At 38.8% G+C, this 26,404-nt stretch overlaps 2 protein-coding genes across 3 annotated transcripts in view; one reads left to right on the top strand and one right to left on the bottom strand.

Moving 5' to 3' along the window:
- Positions 1-320: 320 nt before the first annotated feature.
- The window catches only part of LOC135783226 (phosphatidate phosphatase LPIN2), a 29,213-nt gene continuing 3,129 nt past the window's right edge, over positions 321-26,404 (bottom strand). The window contains exons 2-20 of the mRNA XM_065293881.1: positions 23,959-24,159; positions 23,745-23,840; positions 23,439-23,665; positions 22,414-22,521; positions 22,210-22,315; positions 21,227-21,971; positions 21,042-21,135; positions 20,803-20,960; positions 20,632-20,725; positions 4,125-4,194; positions 3,952-4,044; positions 3,795-3,868; positions 3,425-3,548; positions 3,103-3,251; positions 1,721-1,807; positions 1,495-1,647; positions 1,305-1,419; positions 1,129-1,232; positions 321-1,046 (exon numbers count right to left, since the gene is read on the bottom strand). Coding sequence (XP_065149953.1) covers positions 902-1,046; positions 1,129-1,232; positions 1,305-1,419; positions 1,495-1,647; positions 1,721-1,807; positions 3,103-3,251; positions 3,425-3,548; positions 3,795-3,868; positions 3,952-4,044; positions 4,125-4,194; positions 20,632-20,725; positions 20,803-20,960; positions 21,042-21,135; positions 21,227-21,971; positions 22,210-22,315; positions 22,414-22,521; positions 23,439-23,665; positions 23,745-23,840; positions 23,959-24,150 — 2,934 coding nt within the window. The 5' untranslated portion in view covers positions 24,151-24,159 and the 3' untranslated portion in view covers positions 321-901. The remainder of the gene's footprint in view (positions 1,047-1,128; positions 1,233-1,304; positions 1,420-1,494; positions 1,648-1,720; positions 1,808-3,102; positions 3,252-3,424; positions 3,549-3,794; positions 3,869-3,951; positions 4,045-4,124; positions 4,195-20,631; positions 20,726-20,802; positions 20,961-21,041; positions 21,136-21,226; positions 21,972-22,209; positions 22,316-22,413; positions 22,522-23,438; positions 23,666-23,744; positions 23,841-23,958; positions 24,160-26,404) is intronic.
- On the top strand, positions 8,330-14,792 carry LOC135783225 (uncharacterized). 2 transcript variants are annotated; one of them, XM_065293880.2, is made up of 2 exons: positions 8,330-9,600; positions 10,793-14,792. In XM_065293880.2, exon 2 carries the CDS (start codon positions 10,855-10,857, stop codon positions 14,131-14,133), a length of 3,279 nt encoding a protein of 1,092 aa, XP_065149952.1. In that variant the 5' UTR covers positions 8,330-9,600; positions 10,793-10,854; the 3' UTR covers positions 14,134-14,792. The 2 variants fall into 2 exon arrangements, with proteins under 2 accessions (XP_065149952.1, XP_065149951.1); XM_065293879.2 differs by having other exon boundaries at positions 8,330-9,300; positions 9,452-14,792.

Raw genomic sequence — 26,404 nt, forward strand, 5'->3', positions numbered from 1 at the left:
TTTATATAGCGCTTTTCTGGAGCATGCTGGGGTGCGTTTCCCAAAAGCATCATTGCTTACTAAGTTAGCAACTTTGTTGGTTGCAATGCAATTTCCCATTGCCAACCAACTAAGTTGCTAACAGGTTAGCAACAATGCTTTTGGGAAACGCACCCCTGGATAATGGGACAGCAGCCATATTGGACCAGAACGCACACCAGCTTATTAGTGGAGAGGAGACAATTAGTAGATGAGGGGATGATTAGTAGGACAATGGGCAAATTGGGCCACCCCTTCTCTTTTTCAAAAGACATCCTGGGATTTTTAATGACCACAGATAGTTATCACACAAATTAATTTATTGTTTCGATGTCCTGTTAAACACAAACAGAAGGTAAATGAATACAGTATGTACCAGATAGTCCTTGTTTTAGCTAAACCTGGATGCTCAAAATAAATAAAATTACAACTGAGCTCTATATGCATATAAAAACATTAACACACTAATAGTAGCCAGTCCCAGAAAGTAAATATTAAAAATGTAATTAAAAACCCATTTGAAGGTCATTATTTGGTAGAGAACTTGAAATGAGATCCACATCGCTCTCTTTGATGATAATCTAATTAAAGTGCACATGCTTATGTGAAGGCACACAATGGCATCATTCAACGAATCGCGTTTGCTATATGTTAGAGTATACGAGTAAAAAGATAAAGTATGAAATGTAGTGTTTATCCATTACGAATGCACATCTCTCGATCAATCATTTTTCAAGGCTTTAGTCTTAGATTGTATTCATGCAGGATCATTGTATGAATATCCAGTGGGTGTTTGTGACTACATAAACTTTATGGAAATGTTAAGAAAGTACAAGCACATCCAAATGATTCCAGTAGAGACACAAACAGGCAGATGTTGAGTCTAGGTGAGGGCATCGAGGTCCAACGGAGGTAAAGGATCTCTCCAGTATGAAAACTGACTGAACTCGGGACAGTCGAAGGATGAGATGGGATCTTTACAGATGAAGGGAAAGACATGATCCACCAGCTCGCTGAGATGAGAATATCTGTAAAACAGACCGACACAGAGATATTATGAGAGTTAATTTACAATAACATCCATTGTGTTTGACAAAAAGAGCATCTTACGAGGATTTGTTGCCTCTGGTCTTCTCCTGGATGAGTTCTCCTTTTGGGTTCACGGTGAAAATATGAGTCTCTGGGACGCCAACTTCTTTATATGCGTAGGCATCCTTCAAATACACGAACACAAGTTTATGTCAAGTTTTCCCATCATTCGTGTTTCTAACTAAAGGCGCACTCACATTAGTTCGGTTGCCGAACGCGGCGTAGAAAGGCCGTCTGTTGGGATGGAAAAGATCTCTGATATCCGTGAGACAGGCGATCTTAAAAACCTCTGGCTTCTTCTCGATCACCTCCCTGCAAAAAGTCTTCATCTGTGAACATGTGTACATGTGTGTGTGTTTACAGGTGTGTGTATATGTGCATGCTTACCTGTGTAGCGCTGAAAACAGACTGCTGGGAGCCAGTAACACCGGTCCTTTGGGTAGAACCGTTCCTCTGTCATTGACCCACTGTAAATAACCTTTAGTGATGTCTGCCATGCCTATAGCTCGAGCCGAACAGTACAGGAACTTGTATCCATTCCTACAAAACACACCGTTTTAGAAAACACACTCTTGCTTTATGAATGTTTTTATGTTTGCTTCATGTGTCTTACTCGTGTATTTTGTGATATAGTTTGGCGATGCCATGATGAGTCCAGTCTTTCCCGAGCTGTGGTAAAATGTGACCCAGTGCATCTGACCTGACATGGTAAGAGACAGAGGAGTGGTTTATTTCAGTACACTAGCTACAGTACACACTTACTAGTGATCTAGGGATGTGCATTTCAGCCATTTCGATTACAAAGCTGTGCATATCTGTACTAGGCATGGATGTGCATGCTTTAAATTTCCTACGCAAGGATGTTTGAAAATCACAACTGCGCATTTACTGTATATTACAATCTTAAAGGAAATGCAAGATCAAAATCAATGTATATGTGTTTTACTAAAATATGACTGTTTTTGGTGCTAAATTTTTCTTACAATTCACAAGTGGAGGTTAGGTGATATCCTTAGGTAAGGGAATTTAGTGGGTTTCCAGGATAAATGTCCATTTGAATAAATTGAAATTTGCCAAATGGTGGGGTGAAGGGATCATAACCTCCAAAAGGACACCAAAACGTCCTTTAAAGGGGTCATAGCGTGAAAATCTGACTTTTTCCATGTTTAAGTGCTATAATTAAGTCCCAAGTGTTTCTATCAACCTTGAAAACGTGAAAAAACCATCCCAGTACCTTAGTTTGGGTAAGCCATTTTCTGCATGATTGTGAAAAATTAGGTTGTTCAGATTTCACCTGTTTTGTGAGGTAGGTAAGCAAGGCCAATTACAATAATACCGCCCCTTAAAACGAAACTATCCAACCACATCACTGCCATTTAGTGCAGAGAGAAAGAGAGAGAGAGAGAGAGAGAGAGAGTTTCAATTGCAATAAACCACGATCATGGCGATCAGTGTTTGCATTTTAAAGGACACACCTAAAAACGGCACACTTTTGCTCAGGCTTACAAAGTGGCATTTTGAACATGTTATAATAAATTATCTGTAGGGTATTTTGAGCTAAAACTTCACATACGCACTCTGGGGACACCAAAGATTTATTTTACATCTTTAAAAAAATCTCATTATATGACCCCTTTAACTCTTTCCCCACCAGCATTTTTGAAAAAAGTTGTCAGCCACTGCCTGCATTTTTTATTATTTTTCAAAAAAGTTAATGTTTTATAATTTGGGTAAGAGCACCACCTAGTGGATAATAGCGGAAAATGGATTGCCCTAAAAACGTTATTGATGGGAAGCGCTTTTTCTTAATTGACTAGATAACATGTCAATGATGTAGGAAGAGTTAACTTGACGCTTTTTCCCGTACCAGGGAGGTAAGGACTGTTTCCCCCCACTATTGACAATGTGGACACCACAAGGGGCGCTGTCATGCTTTGTGTCCCCCTGACTTTAATTTATATATAAATACTGATGTTATACATGTGTGTAACTCACTTTGTGATGGTCCCATCAATGTCTGAGATGACGATCTTGTCATCGTAGTTCCACAGGTAAATGGCGGCCTCGCAGCGACACGTACCCTGATACTGTGTGGTCACGCTGAACACCACCTGATTGGCTCCCTCACGCAGATTTAAACTCTCCTAAACACACACGATGTCATACAATTCTGAAAGTGAACTCGGGTGAATGTCAAAAATGTTCAGGCACCCCAAAATCTAAAATGATTGAGCTTACTGTTAGATAGATGTCAGTTATTTTTAATTAAATGTCATAATTTTTCACACACAGATGTTGTGTTAGGTATGAATCTTACGATCTGTTCGGAGGTCAGCCGTAGGGATTTACGGTACGTCTGACTGATGATCTGTATCGCGTTGTCAGTTTTCTGGCTCATGGAGAGAGATCCGTCATCATCACTCGAGAGTTCAACAGACTTCCTACATACACACACACACATGAGTCAAAAACATTGAAAACATCCACTTTATCATGTTTACTTTTAGAAAGAACCAACTTGTCAAAAGTCAAAATGGAAATCCATGCAATTTTTTAAACCAAATGATTACAAAGTGCATGACAGATAGCAATGACATCCAATGCAAACACACAGACAATGTCAGGACTTTGCATTTAAAAGCATGAAGATATTGATGAAATTCATGCACATAGTTTTGCAGACTTACTGCAGTGAAGAAGGTCCAGCGATGGAGGCAGAAGTTTCAAGAGGATTCGCCTCAGATTCGGGCTTTGGGTTTCTCTAAATGTGAAACACATTTCACTTCAGTTAAAAATGATTTCTTTATTCTGACCATTAGAATCTCAAAAGGTTTCAGTTTGTACCTCAATATTGTTCAAATCTTTTCTTCTCCAGGAGAACCACCAGCGGCCCGACTTCTTGGGCATCTTATCTTTGACGAGTCGCTCAATGGTGCTCTACAACAGACAAACATCAGCCGTTATCACCCATCCTTTCATTATTCAAATACTGATCTGAGATCTCAGACTCGACTGACCTTTGGTAAATTCTTTTGGAAAGCTTGAACTGACAAAATCATGGGAGCAGCCACAGCCCAATTATAATATCTGAAACAACAGCAGAAAACATGTGTCGTATTATACTATCATCATATCACAGAGGTCATAAAATATACAATAAATAACCAGCATTGGGGAAGCTACACAGCAAGCAATAGCCATCAAGTTAACTTTCTAGGTTAACTATATAGTCCCGCTATAGGTCTAGATGTCTGGGCTATGTTTGAACAGCTATTAGATGCAAAATTTCTTGCTGGGTAGTCTTAAGGCCCAAGTATGGTCTACATTTTTCGCGTATGCGAGGGTCATGTTTACATTTTCGTTATCAGAAAAGTGCACGTGTACTTGTACGCACATTCGCGGATTTTTGAACATTGTACGCATCAAGTGCGTACATCAGAATATAGTATGTAGCCCAGGAGATGCATTGCATTTTGACGCAATGCGCATGTATGGGGGTAATTTCATGCCAATATTATTGAAAATGGACAGACTAAAAGTCACAAATAGATATTACAACTTGTAAACACAAAACGCAATCTACAAATAAATTAAAAATCCACAAACACAGTCCTCGTGATCCGCAAATGTAAAACAAGATCTACGAATCGTCTTTGTGATCCACAAATATAAAGCATGATTTACAAAAAGAAATCAGTGACTTGTACTTGAAAACCAGAATTTGAATGAATGTAAAGTGACTTCTTTGCAGATGAATATCATTTTCTATTTGTAGAATGTGTCACATTTGTTTTCAGAATTCTGACACTATTGTTTCGCTTTGGTGACAAAATAATGCCATAATCGTTGAAAATGAAGAGACTACAATTTGTAAACACGAAACAAATCTGCAAATAGGTTCCAAATCTGCAAACAAACTCCTCATGATCCGCAAATGTAAAACGAGATCTACAAATATATAACAATCCACGAACAGACTCTTCATGACATACAAATATAAAATGCGATTTACAAATAGATTTAAAATCCGCAAACCAACTCTTTATGATTCACAAATAGAAATCATCGACTTGTACTTGACAAACAGAATTTAAATGAATGCAAAGTGATTTGTCTGCGCATGAGGGTCATTATTTGTTTGTAGATTGTGTTGCATTTGTTTTCAGAATTTTGGCACAACTGTTTCGCTGTTTTCCATTAAAAAAATCTACAAATGCCCTCCTCACAATTTGCAAACAAACACAGTCTAACTTGTATTTTCCAACCATTGTAAAAAGACATTCTTACACATTCTGTGCAAAGTTCAGCATGCAAGTGTTGAATCTGTGTTTGCAAATGACAGGGCATTCACGAATCCTTCTGCACAAGTCTACAGATCTTTTTGGCACTATCTTTCCGCAGAGTTTGTCACTACGATCCACGCGTGTAGTCAGCCAATCAGGTGTATTGCTTCAAAGTAATGCCACGCCCCCTCAATAAGCTCTTTTCAAAATAAAAGCTGGGCTCACTGCCATTTACCGTTGCCGGTGTTACAGCGCTGAAAGGCGGCCAGAACGCGTTATCGATATTATATTAATGATATTAAAGCATTTATGTATAGCATGGCAAATATGTAGCATTAACGTGAACTAGAACAACCCCTCGTTTAAGTTATTATCAGTGCCTGACAATTCAGCCGAGGTCATTAAATCGTTAAAAACACTGCATGAAGCGGTTTTATCCTTAAAACATCAGTGTCTCTTCAACGAACATTTGCCGAGCGTCAGCGAGCCAGCTGGATGGAGTGGAGCTGCTGAGGTGACGCAGCTAAAATAAAGCAAGCGGGTGCAACGATAATATTGGATGTAACTTGCCGTAATTAACAAAAACATGAGCCTTATTTGACAGCAGCACTAATTGAACTATTTGACCATATGCATTTCATATACATACCGTGACCGGAATGCACTTACAAATCGCGCTGTTATTAGAAACATTTAACTGTTTCCAGACTGTCGCTATCCCTTTGTCAAGTGCTGAAATGTCACTTACTGAATCACTCGTAATTGTAGCAGAAGCTTGTTTAGGCTAATGATCTTCAGCCGATGTGCACTAATATTTTTTAAAATATTATTAATTATTTTTCAATGACTTATTAAATGTTTTAATAATTTGTGCATCATGAAATATTCTTTTTTCATATTTAGTTAGGACTCGTCCCACTGCGCAATGCCTTCTGCATTTTATAATATAGTTTAGATTTTTATTTTTATTTGTTGTTTATTATCTATGTTTATTTATTATTAAGGATTATTGCATTGTACCGTAAATATTTATTTGGTTTCTTTAATCAGATGCCATACCCTTCAAAAAAATATTTTTTTACTGTAGCCTAGATGAATTATAGCAGCAATTGGTAGGAACCATTTATCAATTCGCTAGTACCAACTTTTACCAAAATTGTACCAAATACGTTTTCCTTCTTAATTAAGTTATGTTTAGTCATTTAAATTTCATTTCTCGTTTGAATTTTAAATATATTATATTAAAGTAATTTAAACAAATAAACAAAGAAAAAAAAACCCAATAAATAAATATAGCCTACATTTAAAACATTACATTATCGTTATTGCTGGAGTGCAATTTGCTGGTTGTCCTGCAGGTGACCTTGTAACACTGCTGTCTTACGATGCACTTATAAATTAACGATTACTCCAGAGCACTCGTAGATCTACGATGATTTTCGAGTGCTACTTAAGCTACAAAGCTTTTGGGAAACGGCCCATAATTCTAAAATGAATTTTAAGATTGTTTTTACGATCTACTTACTTAGCGATGCTTTTGGGAAACCCGGCCCTGCTCGTTTGGAATTTGCCTGGCGCACAGCTCTAGTCAGAAAGATTAAAAGGCGGGCTTTGTTTTTAAAAAATTTAATGCATTTCTTTATATTACAATAATGAACAAGTCACCCATTTATCAAGTATCGATTCATTATTTTCACTTAATCCTTTTTGCTTTTTACAAAAAGTAGAATAGGCACGCATATTCTGCATTTAGCCAAAATTATGACTGTGGCATGAAGAAACTTTCCTATTTTAGTGAAAAATAAATAAGTTATTTTGCTATTATTACGTAGCATATATTGATGATTTTTAATAAAAATATGACCGTTTTAAACAAACTAAGTACACTGATAAAAATAATATGAAAAAAAATTATACGCTGGATTTACTAAAAAAAAAAAAAAATACAGTGCATCATTTTTACATATACTTTTTTAAAGTAAGTTTTACATTGAATTTAAGCCTTTGCAATTTAAGCAATTGCAATGTTTAAGTAAGTTTTACATGGAGAAGCAATTAGGCCTACTAAAAATTCCATGTAAAATTTACTTTAAAAAGTGGATGCAAAAATGATGCACTATATTTTTAAGTTAATACAGCCTATTATTTTTTTATAATTATTTAATTTCCTTCTCACAAATTTTACATGATAAAATTTAGGAATTAACTAAATAATGTGTTAGAATTACTCACATTTTTGCATTATTTGTACTCAAAAATAGTTTTTGTTTTAACCTATTTTTTTATATAATTGACTAATTTTATTTAGTTAAAATTACTAAGCCACAAAACATTTTTTACAGTGTAAAATAAGAAAAACGAAGTAGGTAAAACCGCATACCCAGCTAGACATTCAAATCGAGCTAGGCACTCATATCGAGTCAAAACAGTCTTGGCTTTTAGACCCGCAGTCTGCAATCCACCCTAACCCGGACTGCAGGTGACATGTTAAAATTATTCCACCCGTTACATCAAATCAGTAGTGGTTCAAGCATATGTGCCGAACCCCCCCCCCCCTCCCCTTCATTGTCCCCCAACCCTACCACCAGTGAATAAATAAATACATTAAATAAAAACAAGCACTTTAAACAAAAAGCACACAGAATCCTTTTTTTGGTTTTTAACTGAATTCTAAACACTTAAGTTAATTCCTTAAAGTTAATTAAGGGTTAATCCCTAGTCCTCCCCTCGCGAGTTGTTTTTTGTTCAGGGCCTAAATGTGCATTGAAATATAGTTGAATGTATTTCATAAAATTAATAAAAGATATACAATTATAAATTATTGTTGAATTATCCCTTTTTCCAAGTATGTCATTATGCACAATGTATCAAACTTTAAAAATGAAACAAAAACAATAACTTAAAAGTCCTTTTAAAAGCAGTAGTTATTAATGACTGTTACGACCCGTGAGGTCTGTGTGTTGTGTTTGTATTGCTGTGGGTGTTCTTCTGTCTCTCTCCTACAGGTGTTCCGTGTTTGAAGGTTGACGCGGTGAGAATCTCGCAGCTGAAGCTGATCAGTGGCAATTAGTGGGGTGTATAAGTTGAACCAGTAAAGTGCCTGGCTGGCTCTCACTCTTTCTGGGCGGCTCGCGTGGTACTGTGTGGCTTACTGTGTGAACTACTGTGTGGATTGCTGTGTGGTTAAGGCGTGATCTGCTGGGTGCTGATCTTAAGTTTTCCCGCGCCGTCTGTTTGGTGATTCGGTGGAGGCAGCTGTTGGATCAGTGTTCCCGAATCGATCAGCGGAAAGTGGTCGTGGTGAGCGGCGGGTAATATCCGTGTGGGTTTTCGGTAGCGCGGCGGGAGCCGTGGAGACCGTATTGTGCTGCACATTTTCTATTCAGTATATATTATTAATAAATGAATATCTGAACTTGACACGTGTTTTGAGTTATCCTTGGTTTTTCCATCCTGGGTATTTATTTATTTATTTATTTGTTAGTCCCACATCCCTAGACAAACTGGGACGTAACAAAAGTGGGGGCGTGTCCGAGATTTCTTTGGAAAACCAGGATGCTTAATTCATGTTTCATGTATGTATGGTGATTCAGTTTATATCATAATGGTTATTATTTATATTTATGTGTAAATATACTTTTTTGTGTGTTTATGGTAGTGTAATCATTAATTTTACCCCAAGTAAATTTCCACTTGAACTGCTTTCTCAGCTTAGTGCAGGGTAGTGTCCAGCTGGGCTGAAACAGCCTTTCCATCGGGCACTAGTTTATTATTTTGCCTTTTTTATTTTTGGAAGTAAATCCTGGGCGGAGACTACGTTCTCCAAAGGGGGCTGGCGTTTCAGGGTTTCGACCGCTGATGTATTGCCTGTAAGTCGCCTCGAGCCCGGCACGCTTCTGAAGATAGATAGGTAAGTTTGGTGAGGCAGGTGCTGAGAGGGTTGTTCTGTGGAAGGAGGCGGTTTGCCTGTTAGAGGGGTTAATATAAATTATTGGGTAATCTTATTTAAGGTTTTTTTTTCATGCCAGAGTTTAATTTAAATGCTTTTGTGTTTAATCCAGATTTGAACCAGTTTGATAAATGCAAGAAAACTGAACTCCATGACATCGCAAACCATTATGACATCACTGTATCCACTTCCCTAAGGAAAGCTGAACTTAAAGCTGTGATTTTAAATGGACTTATCAGTAAAGGGATTATCATATTACCGGTAATTATGAGTAATCTTGACCCAGAGCAGAGTGTGGGAGGGGACCAACTGGGTAATGGGACTCCTACTGGTCAACAGGGGGTACCACTAGGGAAACCCATAACGATACCCCAATTTGTGCCATTCTCAGTCGAGTCAACTCCTGGCTCTAAGCAGGATGGCCGGTTAAAAGTTTGTTTATTGAGGCTTCAGATAGAGAAGGAAGAGAGGGAGAGAGAATTTCAACTCCGTCGAGAGCTGGAACTAAAGAAATTAGAAGCAGATACAACCCTTAAAATGAGACAACTGGAATTGCAGACAAATATTGAAGTTGCTCGTCCTGATACTTCTGCTAGTGTGTTGCCTGCACAGTCTGCCAGTGGGTATGATGTGAGTAAATATATTTCGCTGGTGCCTATTTTTCGTGAGGCTGAAGTGGAAACCTATTTTGGTGCATTTGAACGCGTTGCTGGAGCTTTACGCTGGCCTAAAGAGGTATGGGCCATTTTACTTCAGTGTAAATTAACGGGTAAGGCCCAGGAAGCATGTGCAGCACTGTCTGTGGAGGACGGGTTGAATTATGAACGGGTTAAGAGTGCTATTATGAGAGCTTATGAGTTAGTGCCGGAAGCATACCGACAGCGTTTTCGTGGCCTACGGAAAGCACACGATCAAACGTTTACAGATTTTGCGCGAGAAAAGGGAATCCTTTTTGATAGATGGTGCATGGCATGTAGAGCCGATGATGTGGCCTCGGTACGTGAGTTGATCTTGCTTGAGGATTTTAAAAACTGTTTGCCAGAACGGACTGCTGTATATCTGGGTGAACAAAAGATTACTTCCCTACAACAGGCAGCTATATTCGCAGATGAGTTTGCGCTTCTGCATAAGGCCACCTTTAATAAGCGTGACGCTCCTTCACGAGTAGGTGTTCAAAAAACTGAACCGGTGGTTCATAAGCCCTTTGACAGTCGTCACAGTGTAGCTCCCATTCAAAAGGCAGACAGAGTATGTTTTTTTTGTCGTAAGCCGGGACATTTAATTGCGGAGTGTAGAGCTTGGAAGGGTCAGCAACCCAGTTTAAATCAAAAACAACCGAAGGGGGTGGGGTTGATTAACATGTCTTCCCAGCCCCAGGGGCTAGAGACTGTGATCCATGAGACTGACGATTGTTTTAAACCTTTTATTTCTGAAGGTTTTGTTTCTTTGACAGGAAAACCAGAAGACCAGCGACGAGTGAGAATACTGCGGGATACAGCCTGTTCGCAGTCACTAATGCTGTCTGGCACTCTCCCTGTGTGTGACAGTTCTGATGTAAGTGCAGTGGTGAGGGGTATTGAGATGGGTTTCGTACCAGTGCCACTGCACCGGATTTATGTCCAGTCTGATCTAGTGACTGGATTTTTCACGGTGGGTGTACGTACAGGGTTTCCGATAGAGGGCATTGAGTTAATAATTGGGAACGATATTGCTGGGGGAAAGGTGTTTCCTGTCCCTAGAGTGGTTAGCAATCCCATCCTTGAGTCTGAGCAGGATGAGTTGGGGAAAAGTCATCCTCATATTTTTGTAGCCAGTGTTACTACAAGAGCACAATCTCGTGAAAAGTCCCAGGAAATTAACCTCTCTGACTCACTTCTTGCTTCTATTTTCTTTGACCCTGTGAGCTGTAAGGTGGATAAGGCTGAAAAGGCAGTGGACTCTGTGGGTGAATCGGATCTTGCACCTTTGGCGCTCACTCCCAAGGCTCTGATAAAAGCTCAGAGAAGTGACCCTTCATTGATTAAGTGTTTTGATTTAGTGGTCAAGGATAAAATTGAGTGTAACAGCAGACAACCTTTCTTTTTGGATAACGGGGTACTGATGCGCAGGTGGGTTTCTCCGACTGATGATGCAGGTATAGAATCCGATATCGATTGGAAGGTGGTTTGTCAGGTAGTTGCACCTGTTGATTGTCGACAGCAGATATTGTCATTGGCACATGAGCATTTATGGGCAGGTCATTTGGGCATTAGTAAAACTTACAACCGTGTACTAAAACAGTTCTTTTGGCCAGGTCTAAAAAGGGATGTGACCCGGTTTTGTAAAACCTGCAGGACCTGTCAAGTTGTCGGCAAACCAAATCAGTGTGTTCCACCGGCCCCGTTACAGCCCATTCCGGTAGTTGGTGAACCATTCGAACATGTCATTGTTGACTGTGTAGGCCCATTACCAAAAACCAAAGCGGGTAATCAGTTTCTGCTCACTGTGATGTGTCTTGCTAGCCGATTTCCAGAAGCTATTCCCCTACGGAGAATCACAGCCGTATCAGTAACCAAGGCACTAGTTAAATTTTTTACTACATATGGGTTGCCAAAGGTGGTACAAACTGACCAGGGAACAAATTTCCTTTCCAAGGTGTTCAAACAAACTCTTAGCTCATTGGGAATCACTCACTCCATATCTAGTGCCTATCACCCTGAGTCACAGGGAGTTTTGGAGCGCTGGCACCAAACGTTAAAGTCCATGTTAAAAAAATACTGTCATGAAACGTGTAAAGACTGGGATGAAGGAGTCCCTTTTGTACTTTTTGCTGCTCGTGACACAAAACAGGAGTCTTTAGGGTTTAGCCCAGCCGAGCTTGTGTTTGGCCATAATGTGCGTGGTCCGTTAAAGATGCTGAGAGAAAAGATGATGTATGAGGAGTCTCCCAAAACTAATGTGTTGGATTTTGTTTCCCGGTGGAGAGAGCGGTTACATCGTGCTGTGGAGCTGGCAAGGGAGTCACTTTCTTCCACGCAGACCCGTATGAAGAAGCGATTTGACCAAAAAGCAGTCGACCGGCAGTTTAATGCAGGTGACAAGGTGTTGGTCTTGCTGCCCGTTCCTGGGTCTACCCTCACTGCCAAATTCTCAGGGCCATATGATGTGGAAAGGAAGGTCTCAGAGACAGATTATATCATTCGTACACCTGACCGTAGACGAAAAACACGCTTATGTCATATAAACATGTTGAAGCCTTTTCATTCTAGAGATGTTGTTCTGATGGAACCGGTGCAGAGTCCAACAGTGGCAGTGGTGGGAGCTACAACTCTTGTTGATGACTGGTCTGAGCCTGATCTAGCAACGCCTTGTGAAGATCACATGTGCGGTAGGCTGGCTAACTCTGAGTTTATGACTACTTTAGTTCAACAATTGTCTTACTTACCCACATCTCACCAGCAGGATGTGATAGCCTTACTTCGTGCTCATCCTTCCATCTTGAATGACATTCCATCCCGTACTACGGTGCTGGAGCATGATATAGATGTGGGTGATGCAAGACCTATTAAACAGCATGCTTATCGCTCTCCGATAGCCAAACGAGAAGCAATGAAAAGAGAAGTCCATTATCTGGTAAAACACGGCCTAGCTAAGACTAGTTACAGTCCGTGGAGCTCACCCTGTCTGCTAACGCCTAAGTCTGACGGCACCTTTCGGTTTTGCACTGATTTTAGGAAGGTGAATGCAGTTACTGTGTCTGATTCTTTTCCGCTGCCTCGCATGGACGACTTAATTGATAGGGTTGGCCCAGCTAAATGTATCACAAAGTTAGATTTACTAAAAGGATATTGGCAGGTGCCTTTGACCCAGCGTGCTTCAGAGATCTCAGCCTTTGTGACGCCAGATGTATTTATGCAATATACTGTGATGCCCTTTGGGGTGAAAAATGCTCCTGCCACTTTCCAACGCCTAATGCAACTTGTGCTGGGGGATATACCAAACTGTAGCGTCTATCTTGATGATGTAGTCGTGTACTCTGAAGACTGGGATAGCCACATGTCCAGCTTGAAAACTGTGTGCCAGCGGTTAGCCGATGCCTCTCTTACACTGAACTTGGCGAAATGTGAATTTGGTAAAGCCATGGTTACCTACCTTGGTAAACAGGTTGGCCAGGGGCAGGTCCGTCCCTTAGATGCCAAGGTGGCTGCTATTCTTGCTTTACCAATCCCTACAACTAGACGTGAGCTTAGGAGATTTTTAGGTATGGCTGGATATTATAGGTGCTTTTGCCAAAACTTTTCGGTCGTGGTTGCTCCACTTACCAGACTATGTAGCCCTTTCGTACCCTTTCTGTGGGATGATGTATGTAACCAGGCTTTTGAGGCTGCCAAATCTCTTCTTTGCAGTGCACCTGTGCTGGCAGCACCCAATTTTTCCCAATCTTTTTACCTAGAGGTCGATGCTAGTGCCACTGGGGCTGGAGCGGTGTTGATGCAGAAGGGGGATGAAGACATGTGTAAACCTGTGTGTTATTTTTCAGCTAAATTCAAGAAACACCAGCTGAACTATTCCACCATAGAGAAGGAGACATTGGCCATGCTCCTGGCTCTACAACACTTTGAAGTATATGTGGGTTCAAGTTTCTTGCCAATCACTGTTTACACCGATCATAACCCTCTTGTTTTTCTAGCTCGCATGTATAACAGTAACCAACGTTTGATGCGTTGGGCCCTTCTGGCCCAAGGCTACAATCTTCATATCAAACATAAGAGGGGAGTGGACAACATCTTGGCTGATGCCTTGTCTCGTGGGTAAGACCTCCTCTTTAGTGGGCCTCCGATAATTACAAATTTTGAATTGGGATTTTTATAATGGTAAACAAACTATGTAATAGGTTTGTTCTTATGGGTGGGGGTGTTACGACCCGTGAGGTCTGTGTGTTGTGTTTGTATTGCTGTGGGTGTTCTTCTGTCTCTCTCCTACAGGTGTTCCGTGTTTGAAGGTTGACGCGGTGAGAATCTCGCAGCTGAAGCTGATCAGTGGCAATTAGTGGGGTGTATAAGTTGAACCAGTAAAGTGCCTGGCTGGCTCTCACTCTTTCTGGGCGGCTCGCGTGGTACTGTGTGGCTTACTGTGTGAACTACTGTGTGGATTGCTGTGTGGTTAAGGCGTGATCTGCTGGGTGCTGATCTTAAGTTTTCCCGCGCCGTCTGTTTGGTGATTCGGTGGAGGCAGCTGTTGGATCAGTGTTCCCGAATCGATCAGCGGAAAGTGGTCGTGGTGAGCGGCGGGTAATATCCGTGTGGGTTTTCGGTAGCGCGGCGGGAGCCGTGGAGACCGTATTGTGCTGCACATTTTCTATTCAGTATATATTATTAATAAATGAATATCTGAACTTGACACGTGTTTTGAGTTATCCTTGGTTTTTCCATCCTGGGTATTTATTTATTTATTTATTTGTTAGTCCCACATCCCTAGACAAACTGGGACGTAACAATGACATAACTGCATATACTGTACATTGTATATTTTGCACGTTTCTCATCCTCTTTTTAATCCTGCTTGACTGAAGGCTTCCGTTAGAACGTTTCTCGTTTGTCGTAAGGTTTTTGTACATTAAAGCTGTTGAGTTTCTCCCGCGGACTTTTCCCCCTCGCGCTCGGGCACGCTGTCTGCACGCTGTATATGAACTTGAACGCACCGCCTAAAGTCGAGGTGGCAGGGCGCACACTTCTAGTTCTAAACAGGTTAACTGAAAGCACAATGACATTAAATGAGCTGACGCCTATTCCTTTTTTTTTCCCGCAGACGCGCACAGCTCCAGTCAGGACATATTAGCCAGTTTTGTATATCAGTAGGTTCCAAACTATTGAAACCCCATACGTATTTACAAGACCTACATTTTTTTATAGAAATGTATGGGAAAACACATTTTTTCCCTTTTAGTAGTTTTTTAAACAAGTTTACTTAAATAATATTAAAATATAGGGCTGCACAATTATGGCAAAATCATAATTGTTTAGGCTACTGTATTTGCACTGAATTGGAAATGATATATTAGAAAAATCCAATGAATTTTCAAGGCTGCAGAGAACAGTATAGCAGATATGGCTACTGAGGATTTAATTATATTATTTTCATAGTCAGCGAGTCCCACTCCGGCCCTCATTTTGAGTGTCTAGCTTGGTGCACATTTTTACCGACTTTCTTTTTCTTATTTTGGTAAAAAATTAACAAGTTCTATTATTATGTAGCATACATTGATTTTTTTTATAACAAATATGACTGATTTATTCATTGGCAAATGCAGAACAATGAGGAGAAAGCAAAGGTAGGCTACACGCCTTTCTCCCTTATATGATTAAAGGCTTAAATGTCATTTTTAAAACAAAAGCACATGCTTGTCAAATTTATGCTGGCTGGATAAATGCAGAATCAACAATATCTTAATTTTTTTTTTTCGATTTATTTGTTCTTATTCATTGACCCTTTTTTTTTCTTGTGCCAATTAGCACGATTTTCTTTTTCCTGTCACTCAGCACGAATTTCTATAGCCTATATTGTTTTCCATGAACACAAATACATATATCAAATACTGCCTGACGAAATTTTGTGACCGAGCCAGCATAAATTTGACAAGCATAAACAGTCCGCTTTCGGTTTAAATTTGTTTTTAAATTAAATACATTTTAAAATTACATTTAGCTTATGTTCCCCATGATTAATCTTCTCATCGCAAGGTAGAGGCGTGTCGCCTATGTTCTACATGTTCCTTGTTGTTCTGAATTTGCCAATAAACAAATAAATAGGCTACTTAGTTTGTTTAAAACTGTCATATTTGCTAGATAATAATAGCAAAATAACTTATTTATTTATCACTAAAGGAAGGTTCCTTCAACGCCACAGTCATAATTTTGATTAAATTCAGAATATGCCTGCCTATTCTACTTTTTGTAAAATGCAAAAGGGATTAAGTGAAAATAATTAATCAATACTTGATAAATGGATAGCCTAATCAGTCCTGACTAGAGCTGTGTGCCAGTCACATTGCAAACGAACAGGGCTGGGTTTCCCGATAACGATTAAACTTAGCACTTAAGAGCGCTTTCTACGAGCTACTTAACGAACATTCGTTGTTCATTTACGTGCGTTTCCCAAAGATGCACGTATAACGATCGCTCGCAACTGGGTAATGCAATAATCCTTAATAATAAATAAACATAGATAATAAACAACAAATAAAAAGATAGTGCATCATTTTTGCATCCACTTTTTAAAGTAAATTTTACATGGAATTTTTAGTAGGCCTAATTGCTTATCATGTAAAACTTACTTAAACATTGCAATTGCTTAAATTGCAAAGGCTTAAATTCAATGTAAAACTTACTTTAAAAAAGTATATGTAAAAATGATGCACTGTATTTTTTTTTTTTTTTTTAGTAAATCCAGCGTATAATTTTTTTCATATTATTTTTATCAGTGTACTTAGTTTGTTTAAAACGGTCATATTTTTATTAAAAATCATCAATATATGCTACGTAATAATAGCAAAATAACTTATTTATTTTTCACTAAAATAGGAAAGTTTCTTCATGCCACAGTCATAATTTTGGCTAAATGCAGAATATGCGTGCCTATTCTACTTTTTGTAAAAAGCAAAAAGGATTAAGTGAAAATAATGAATCGATACTTGATAAATGGGTGACTTGTTCATTATTGTAATATAAAGAAATGCATTAAATTTTTTAAAAACAAAGCCCGCCTTTTAATCTTTCTGACTAGAGCTGTGCGCCAGGCAAATTCCAAACGAGCAGGGCCGGGTTTCCCAAAAGCATCGCTAAGTAAGTAGATCGTAAAAACAATCTTAAAATTCATTTTAGAATTATGGGCCGTTTCCCAAAAGCTTTGTAGCTTAAGTAGCACTCGAAAATCATCGTAGATCTACGAGTGCTCTGGAGTAATCGTTAATTTATAAGTGCATCGTAAGACAGCAGTGTTACAAGGTCACCTGCAGGACAACCAGCAAATTGCACTCCAGCAAAAACGATAATGTAATGTTTTAAATGTAGGCTATATTTATTTATTGGGTTTTTTTTTCTTTGTTTATTTGTTTAAATTACTTTAATATAATATATTTAAAATTCAAACGAGAAATGAAATTTAAATGACTAAACATAACTTAATTAAGAAGGAAAACGTATTTGGTACAATTTTGGTAAAAGTTGGTACTAGCGAATTGATAAATGGTTCCTACCAATTGCTGCTATAATTCATCTAGGCTACAGTAAAAAAATATTTTTTTGAAGGGTATGGCATCTGATTAAAGAAACCAAATAAATATTTACGGTACAATGCAATAATCCTTAATAATAAATAAACATAGATAATAAACAACAAATAAAAATAAAAATCTAAACTATATTATAAAATGCAGAAGGCATTGCGCAGTGGGACGAGTCCTAACTAAATATGAAAAAAGAATATTTCATGATGCACAAATTATTAAAACATTTAATAAGTCATTGAAAAATAATTAATAATATTTTAAAAAATATTAGTGCACATCGGCTGAAGATCATTAGCCTAAACAAGCTTCTGCTACAATTACGAGTGATTCAGTAAGTGACATTTCAGCACTTGACAAAGGGATAGCGACAGTCTGGAAACAGTTAAATGTTTCTAATAACAGCGCGATTTGTAAGTGCATTCCGGTCACGGTATGTATATGAAATGCATATGGTCAAATAGTTCAATTAGTGCTGCTGTCAAATAAGGCTCATGTTTTTGTTAATTACGGCAAGTTACATCCAATATTATCGTTGCACCCGCTTGCTTTATTTTAGCTGCGTCACCTCAGCAGCTCCACTCCATCCAGCTGGCTCGCTGACGCTCGGCAAATGTTCGTTGAAGAGACACTGATGTTTTAAGGATAAAACCGCTTCATGCAGTGTTTTTAACGATTTAATGACCTCGGCTGAATTGTCAGGCACTGATAATAACTTAAACGAGGGGTTGTTCTAGTTCACGTTAATGCTACATATTTGCCATGCTATACATAAATGCTTTAATATCATTAATATAATATCGATAACGCGTTCTGGCCGCCTTTCAGCGCTGTAACACCGGCAACGGTAAATGGCAGTGAGCCCAGCTTTTATTTTGAAAAGAGCTTATAGAGGGGGCGTGGCATTACTTTGAAGCAATACACCTGATTGGCTGACTACACGCGTGGATCGTAGTGACAAACTCTGCGGAAAGATAGTGCCAAAAAGATCTGTAGACTTGTGCAGAAGGATTCGTGAATGCCCTGTCATTTGCAAACACAGATTCAACACTTGCATGCTGAACTTTGCACAGAATGTGTAAGAATGTCTTTTTACAATGGTTGGAAAATACAAGTTAGACTGTGTTTGTTTGCAAATTGTGAGGAGGGCATTTGTAGATTTTTTTAATGGAAAACAGCGAAACAGTTGTGCCAAAATTCTGAAAACAAATGCAACACAATCTACAAACAAATAATGACCCTCATGTGCAGACAAATCACTTTGCATTCATTTAAATTCTGTTTGTCAAGTACAAGTCGATGATTTCTATTTGTGAATCATAAAGAGTTGGTTTGCGGATTTTAAATCTATTTGTAAATCGCATTTTATATTTGTATGTCATGAAGAGTCTGTTCGTGGATTGTTATATATTTGTAGATCTCGTTTTACATTTGCGGATCATGAGGAGTTTGTTTGCAGATTTGGAACCTATTTGCAGATTTGTTTCGTGTTTACAAATTGTAGTCTCTTCATTTTCAACGATTATGGCATTATTTTGTCACCAAAGCGAAACAATAGTGTCAGAATTCTGAAAACAAATGTGACACAATCTACAAATAGAAAATGATATTCATCTGCAAAGAAGTCACTTTACATTCATTCAAATTCTGGTTTTCAAGTACAAGTCACTGATTTCTTTTTGTAAATCATGCTTTATATTTGTGGATCACAAAGACGATTCGTAGATCTTGTTTTACATTTGCGGATCACGAGGACTGTGTTTGTGGATTTTTAATTTATTTGTAGATTGCGTTTTGTGTTTACAAGTTGTAATATCTATTTGTGACTTTTAGTCTGTCCATTTTCAATAATATTGGCATGAAATTACCCCCATACGCATGCGTCAAATGTCTGCATACACGTAAAAGTCAAATAATCAATGCTTTGCCATGCGTGTACAAAAAAACTGACTATACTGCGTGCTTACAACTTACAAAAGTAGTATGTTACAAAAGTTACTAAACTAAATTATAACGTTCAATATAACTACGTTAAACAGAGTAAATTAAATAAATACAATCATTAACTCATTCACGCCAGCCATTTTTTGTTAAGTTGCCAACCAACATTTTTGTGATTTTCATGAAGGTTTCACAAAATAAAAAAATATATAAACATACAAATATATAAAATCAAAGAACAGGCCCTCTACTTTCAATCACAAATAATAAACAAACAAACAAAACGGGAAAAAAACGCTTAAAAAAATAGCAAAAAGCTGAAATAATTGCATTTTTGTGAATGGTTTTAGCTCAAAATACCATATAAATACTTTATAATAACATGTTAAAATTGCCACTTTGTAGGTGTGTGCAAAAATGTGCCATTTTGGGTGTGTCCTTTAAAATGCAAATGAGCTGGTGAAATTCAAACACTGATCACAATGATGGTGGTTTGTTGCAATTAAAACTCAATTGTGCTGTGAATTATTTTCTCTCTCTCTTTTTCTTTGCACTAAATGGCAGTGCTGTGGTTGGATAGTGCAGATTAAGGGGTGGTATTATTATAATAAGATCTCCTTATGACATCATAAGGGGAGCCAAATTTTTTCATGTGCTTGTAGAGAATGGTTTACCAAAACTAAGTTACTGGGTTGATCTTTTTCACATTTTCTAGGTTGATAGAAGCACTGGGGACCCAATCATAGCACTTAAACATGAAAAAAGTCAGATTTTCATGCCATGTCCCCTTTAAACCTACATGGTTGATGTGATCACACTAATTTACTTTCTTTAAAAAATCCTATTTATTCGAAAAATGTATTGTATTATAGTGACTATTTAACAAGTTTGAGAGCTGAGCTACTGTTATGCTACTGAAAAATTACAAGAAAATGTTGGGTTGTTTCAACCCATGGTTGTGCAAAATATAGAAACACCCAACCCCATTGGTTTAAATTGACCTAGCAAATATTAAATATCCAACAAACCATGGACTGAAACAACCCAATATTTGATTAAAAGAGTAGAGAAAGTTAAAATGCACTGACTTTGAGTTAATGCAGATGACCAGGTTTGGATCTTCAACAATTCCAGGGTTGTTGACAAAATCTTGAAACTTGATAAGATGCTCCATGAACTTATCTGCAAAAACATGACATCACAACATATTTTTACTCTGACAAACAACCTGACTGTTGGCGTTTCACAAACATCCATACCTTTACTGATCTGACTGATATCTCCTCGTCCACACAGGGACATGGTCACATCCAGCGCGTCTGTCGTGGAGTCGGACAGATATTCTGTGCCGCTGTCTACATTGCCGCTGTTAAGTGACTGAGGTGACGGAGGAGACGGCTCTGGAGGCTCCAACTCGCTAAAAATATGGAGAAGAGAATTTAGGAGATTCAGTTTGTGCTCCATTCAGAAATTTGCATGCAATTATTTGACCTCTGACCTCTTAGGGAAATATAAAGCAGCAGTGGTGGGGTCAAGAGTGGATAAATCTTCTAGATAGATATCAGATGGTCCCAAATGATGACTTCGCTTGACTAAACAAACAAAAAGAGTGGCTATCATCCTTATAACTAATATTTTATGGATAAATAAATCATAAATGTCAGAGAGAATTGAATCGACTACCTTTCCTTTTGTCCTGAGGGTCTGATAGTTTAGAAGACTCTACAGGAACCATCTGATCCTCTGGTTCGATGATAGACTCCAGATTTAGCGTCGATCCAACATTCTCAGCATTCTGATTGGTCTGGAAGGTCTCTAGCTCCGCCCCCTCTTCTGACTCCAACGTTTTGTCTATAGAGCTTTGGCCGATTGGCTTTGGTGTGGCAGTGATCAAGTCAGCAGAGTTTATAACAGTTTCTGCTTCTAATATTTTAACCGCGTCAGTCTTACTAAACGTAACACGTTGACTTTTGGAGTCACCCGAGATGATGTCATCATGATCCCACGGCTCTGTGTTTTCAATGTGAACCGTGCTATCTGTACTAGCGTTGCTGTTGACGGGATTGGTCTGATGAATTGTATTAGTGGGTCTTGAGGTTTCAGCTTCATTGTCTATGCATCTAATTCTGTTATCTGTTAAGTCTTTGGCTTCGCTCTCTAAAAATGGTTTTTCAAAGGAATCATCGGCAAACCGCAAGGTCACGACATGCGTTTTGTTGTCCTTGACGTCCGGCTGTGAATCGTAACATTCATCAAGAAGAGAGCTGGTCGTACCAATCTGAGGTTCTGGTCTCAACACGGTCACAGGGGAATCCGACTTCTCCGTGTCAAATGATTCTTGCCGATGAATCGTACGAAAGTGGGAGTGGTCAGAGGGCATGATGGGGTCTCGTTGGGCATCAGACTCCTCCCTTTCTGCCTGACACACCTAAACAGGAGAGAGAAACACTGTATGATTTAGCTGATGCGGTTATAATGTCATAAAAGTGTGTACTTGTTTTGTTATGGGAAAGTATATACATTTGAGTGCACAAAAAGTACGCAACTACTGGGACTTGTTTCCTAAATGTGCATTATGATCAATAAAGTCCATTGTTAGTGCACATTACTAGGTTGGTAACAATTACATGGATATATGCGCACGATAATTCATTGCAGATGGTTACCTTTGGAAAAGCGCCCCAGTTCCACTGCATCTGAGGTCCTAAAGGCTCCTGCGGCTTACACAGCTCTGAATCACTCTTAGGAGACGAGGGTCGACTGTAGTACACACTACAACAAAAAACAACTAGTGAGGGTTTTGGAAGGGGCATCCATACTACTGTATATACAGATAGGTTTCACATTTGCAAAAGTAACCTGAAGATTACCTCTCATTAAGAGAATATTCTCCATCCGAGTAAGGATGAACTTCTCTGTTTTGAGCTCCAGCAGGTTCTTCGTTGGGTTCCTCTGACATCGAGTAATATATAGACTTACTAAAAAGAGTTTAAACACAAACCATGAGTTACAGCCACTAACCTCAAGCTCTTCTGGAAATTTAAGACATTTTTGAAAAAGAGGGCAGAATCACAAATCTACATTATGATTTCTCATGACTGATTCCGACTGCCGATTTTTTTACAAGCAAATGAGCTGATTCAGATAAAGATGTCCAAATTTTGTTTAAGCAACAGACAAGAATGAAAGAGTACATAAACAAGATGTTATTTCCTTGTTAACAGACCAAACTGACTTAAATTCCCCATGAAATCAAAACTGACAAATCGTATTTTTAACGGAATATTGCAGTGTAAACAATTTATCCGTGTGTCGTCGTCATTATTTTTTATTCATGTGGCCTCATAAACTTCAATCACAATCTGAAAATGTACTTTCGTTCTCTTGTGGCAATCCTTCCCTGATGATGTCAGCTAGACGGCTTAGGCGAAGCATCTGTTAACCCCGACCCCTCCAACTGTCATGCGGCGTACACACCAAATGGGAATTCAACAATTTGCGTGAGTAGATAACATACGAAGTCAATGCAAATAGTGGACGCAAATAGATGCAAACTTGCGCGTGCCGATACCAAGGACGCAAATTGGGTAGCACAATTGCCACATAAACATGTGCTATTTGCCTCAAACACATCTTTGCACAATTTCAGAATATTCAACTCATGTCACAGTGGAATACACCAACATTTTTCCATGTGTGATTTTCCGTTTCACTAGGAAAAACGTCACAACATGGAAGTCGATCGGTAAATCTCTAATCAACATGCGAGAAATCAAAGATATTTTTAAAAAGGAAACTTAAAACTGTTTTAAATATCATTATATATACTTTATTGTTATATATTGGTAAATTAACTCCTAGTTAATGTACGCAACATAGATATTAAACTTCTAACCTGGCCACCATAGGTGACTCCTCCTTAATAATGTCCTGGTCCAGACTTTCTTTCTCCTCAGATGAGGATGTGACATCCAGATGTGTTTCAGAACGCACTCGCTTTCTGCGGCGTTTCTTGCGGCGATTGGAGGAAGAAGGGAGGCTGGAGAGAGTTTCAGGGACCTCAAAAACTTCTGTAAGGTCAGTGGGGATGGGAGAGGTGCAGAGATGAGCAGGAACCCTCATCTGAGAGAGAGAAAGAGAGAGAGAGACTGTATTAGGAAACACTAAAACAACGAAGCACTACAAGTGATAATAGACGTACCTCAAAATCGTCATTCTCTTCCACGAAAAAAGCCTCTCCATTATCACCCAGTTTCATATGTAGACTCACAGGTTCTCCATTGATCTCAATATCCACCTGTGGACACAATACAGATGTTACATTACCTGGACAATAATTCGGCACTAATGACAGGGACTGATGCTAAAGTTTCTCATTAGATAATAAATCAACACATTTCCAGTTTTCTTCTCACCACTTTCTCTTTAGATCGCAGCACTCCCAGTTTTCCGAAGCGCACGTGGAAGGGCGAGCACTGGAAACTTCCATCCGGCTGTCGAACAACGATGACATCGATGCCTCCTGTGAGCGTGGCTGGGTTCAGTCCTCGATACAGCTCTTTAAAAGTCACAAACACCGTCCCTGCCAACTGACCCACGTAATTCATCGTCTAAGACTGAAAAATAAAAAGTTTCACATTTTAGGACATACATACTGTCAGATTTGTTACCATCTGTGTTAGTGGTTCATCTCATGTTCACAGGTTGACAGTGACCTTTGCACACAGAGCAAAAGTATCAAAGTCTTAATCAATATAGACGTTGACAGGTATAAAGTCATGTCAAATGTGAAATCACCAGTCACAGGTTATGTTGTAATTTTTGTCAGAATCTTGTGAGGGATCGTGTTTCTTTTGTTACTGTGAGATGAATATACAATTGGAAAAAAACAGAATAACACAAGATTCAAAATGTAAAGGTACACTAAATATGTTAGTGTAAAATTTTATTATTTAAAACTGTATTGTCACATTTGCCATGTTCATGGGACCATAACTTTAAAATGCTGCTGTAAATATCTATGGAGTTTAGCATGGTGATAGAAAAGAACATTGGGTAAAACCCTGCAGTGAAAGTTGTAATGCACCCTAAAAGCCAGCTGAGATATAGCGCATTCAACTAAACTGACAATTAATGTGTGACAGAGCTGTACTGTCACACATGCCATGTTCATGGGATCATACGTTTAAAATGCTGCTGCTGTAAAAATGTCTGGGATTTTGCATGGTGATAGAAAAGAACACTGGGTATGACCATGCAGTGAAAGTTGTAATGCACCCTAAAAGCCAGCTGAGATATAGCGCCTCCAATTAGGCCAACAATGCAATGTCTTAAACTGTATTGTTACATATGCCATGTTTATGGGATAATTTTAAATGCTAATGTAAATATGTATGAGGTTTAGCATTGTGATTGAAAAGAACACTGGGTATAACCAGGCAGTGAAAGTTGTAATGCACCCTAAAAGCCAGCTGAGATATAGCACCTCCAACTAAACTGACAATGCATGTGTGACAAAGCTGTACTGTCACACATGCTAGTTCATGGGATCATACGTTTAAAATGCTGCTGTAAATACATCTGGGATTTTGATGGTGATAGAACAATGGGTATGACCCTGCAGTGAAAGTTGTAACGCACCCTAAAAGTCAGCTGAAATATAGCGCCTTCAATTGGGCTAACAATGCAATGTCTCAAACTGTATTGTCACATTACATATGCAATGTTTATGGGATAATTTTAAAATGCTGATGTAAATATGTATGAGGTTTAGCATTGTGATTGAAAAGAACACTGGGTATAACCAGGCAGTGAAAGTTGTAATGCACCCTGAAAGCCAGCTGAGATATAGCACCTCCAACTAAACTGACAATGCATGTGTGACAAAGCTGTACTGTCACACATGCTAGTTCATGGGATCATACGTTTAAAATGCTGCTGTAAATACATCTGGGATTTTGATGGTGATAAAACAATGGGTATGACCCTGCAGTGAAAGTTGTAACGCACCCTAAAAGTCAGCTGAAATATAGCGCCTTCAATTGGGCTAACAATGCAATGTCTCAAACTGTATTGTCACATATGCCATGTTTATGGGATAATTTTAAATGCTAATGTAAATATGTATGAGGTTTAGCATTGTGATTGAAAAGAACACTGGGTATAACCAGGCAGTGAAAGTTGTAACGCACCCTAAAAGCCAGCTGAAATATAGCGCCTTCAATTGGGCTAACAATGCAATGTCTCAAACTGTATTGTCACATATGGCAAGTTCATGGGATCATAAATTTAAAATGCTAATGTTAATATGTATGGGGTTTGGCATGGTGATAGAACACTGGGTAAAACCCTGCAGTGAAAGTTGTAATGCACCCCAAAAGCCAGCGGAAATATAGCGCCTTCAATTGGGCTAACAATGCAATGTCTCAAACTGTATTGTCACATATGGCAAGTTCATGGGATCATAAATTTAAAATGCTAATGTAAATATGTATGAGGTTTGGCATGGTGATAGAACACTGGGTAAAACCCTGCAGTGAAAGTTGTAATGCACCCTAAAAGCCAGCTGAGATATAGCGCCTCCAATTGGGCTAACAATTTCAACAAATGTATTTACACAGTTGTGCACCCTAGTGTGGAATATTGCGCTATAAAATATTGCACTTTAAAACAGCAAGGTCGGAGTGAATGTGGTACTATAACTGCTCAAGGTGAAGATGGCTTGTGGGAAAAACTGTTCTGACACTGTTCTGAAATTTGAGAATGGTGAGAGGGAGGGAGTGATGGGGGCTCCTCAAGAAATCAACTCTCATCTCCACAGTTTCGTGCAAATTCAGCTTAAGCCTTCATGAGACAACCAGC

Source organism: Paramisgurnus dabryanus, chromosome 7 (genome assembly GCF_030506205.2).
Source record: "Paramisgurnus dabryanus chromosome 7, PD_genome_1.1, whole genome shotgun sequence".
NCBI lineage: Eukaryota > Metazoa > Chordata > Actinopteri > Cypriniformes > Cobitidae > Paramisgurnus > Paramisgurnus dabryanus.

Coding starts and splice junctions, on each gene's coding strand:
- LOC135783225 (XM_065293879.2), top strand. CDS start 9,607: ATGAGTAATCTTGACCCAGAGCAGAGTGTGGGAGGGGACCAACTGGGT.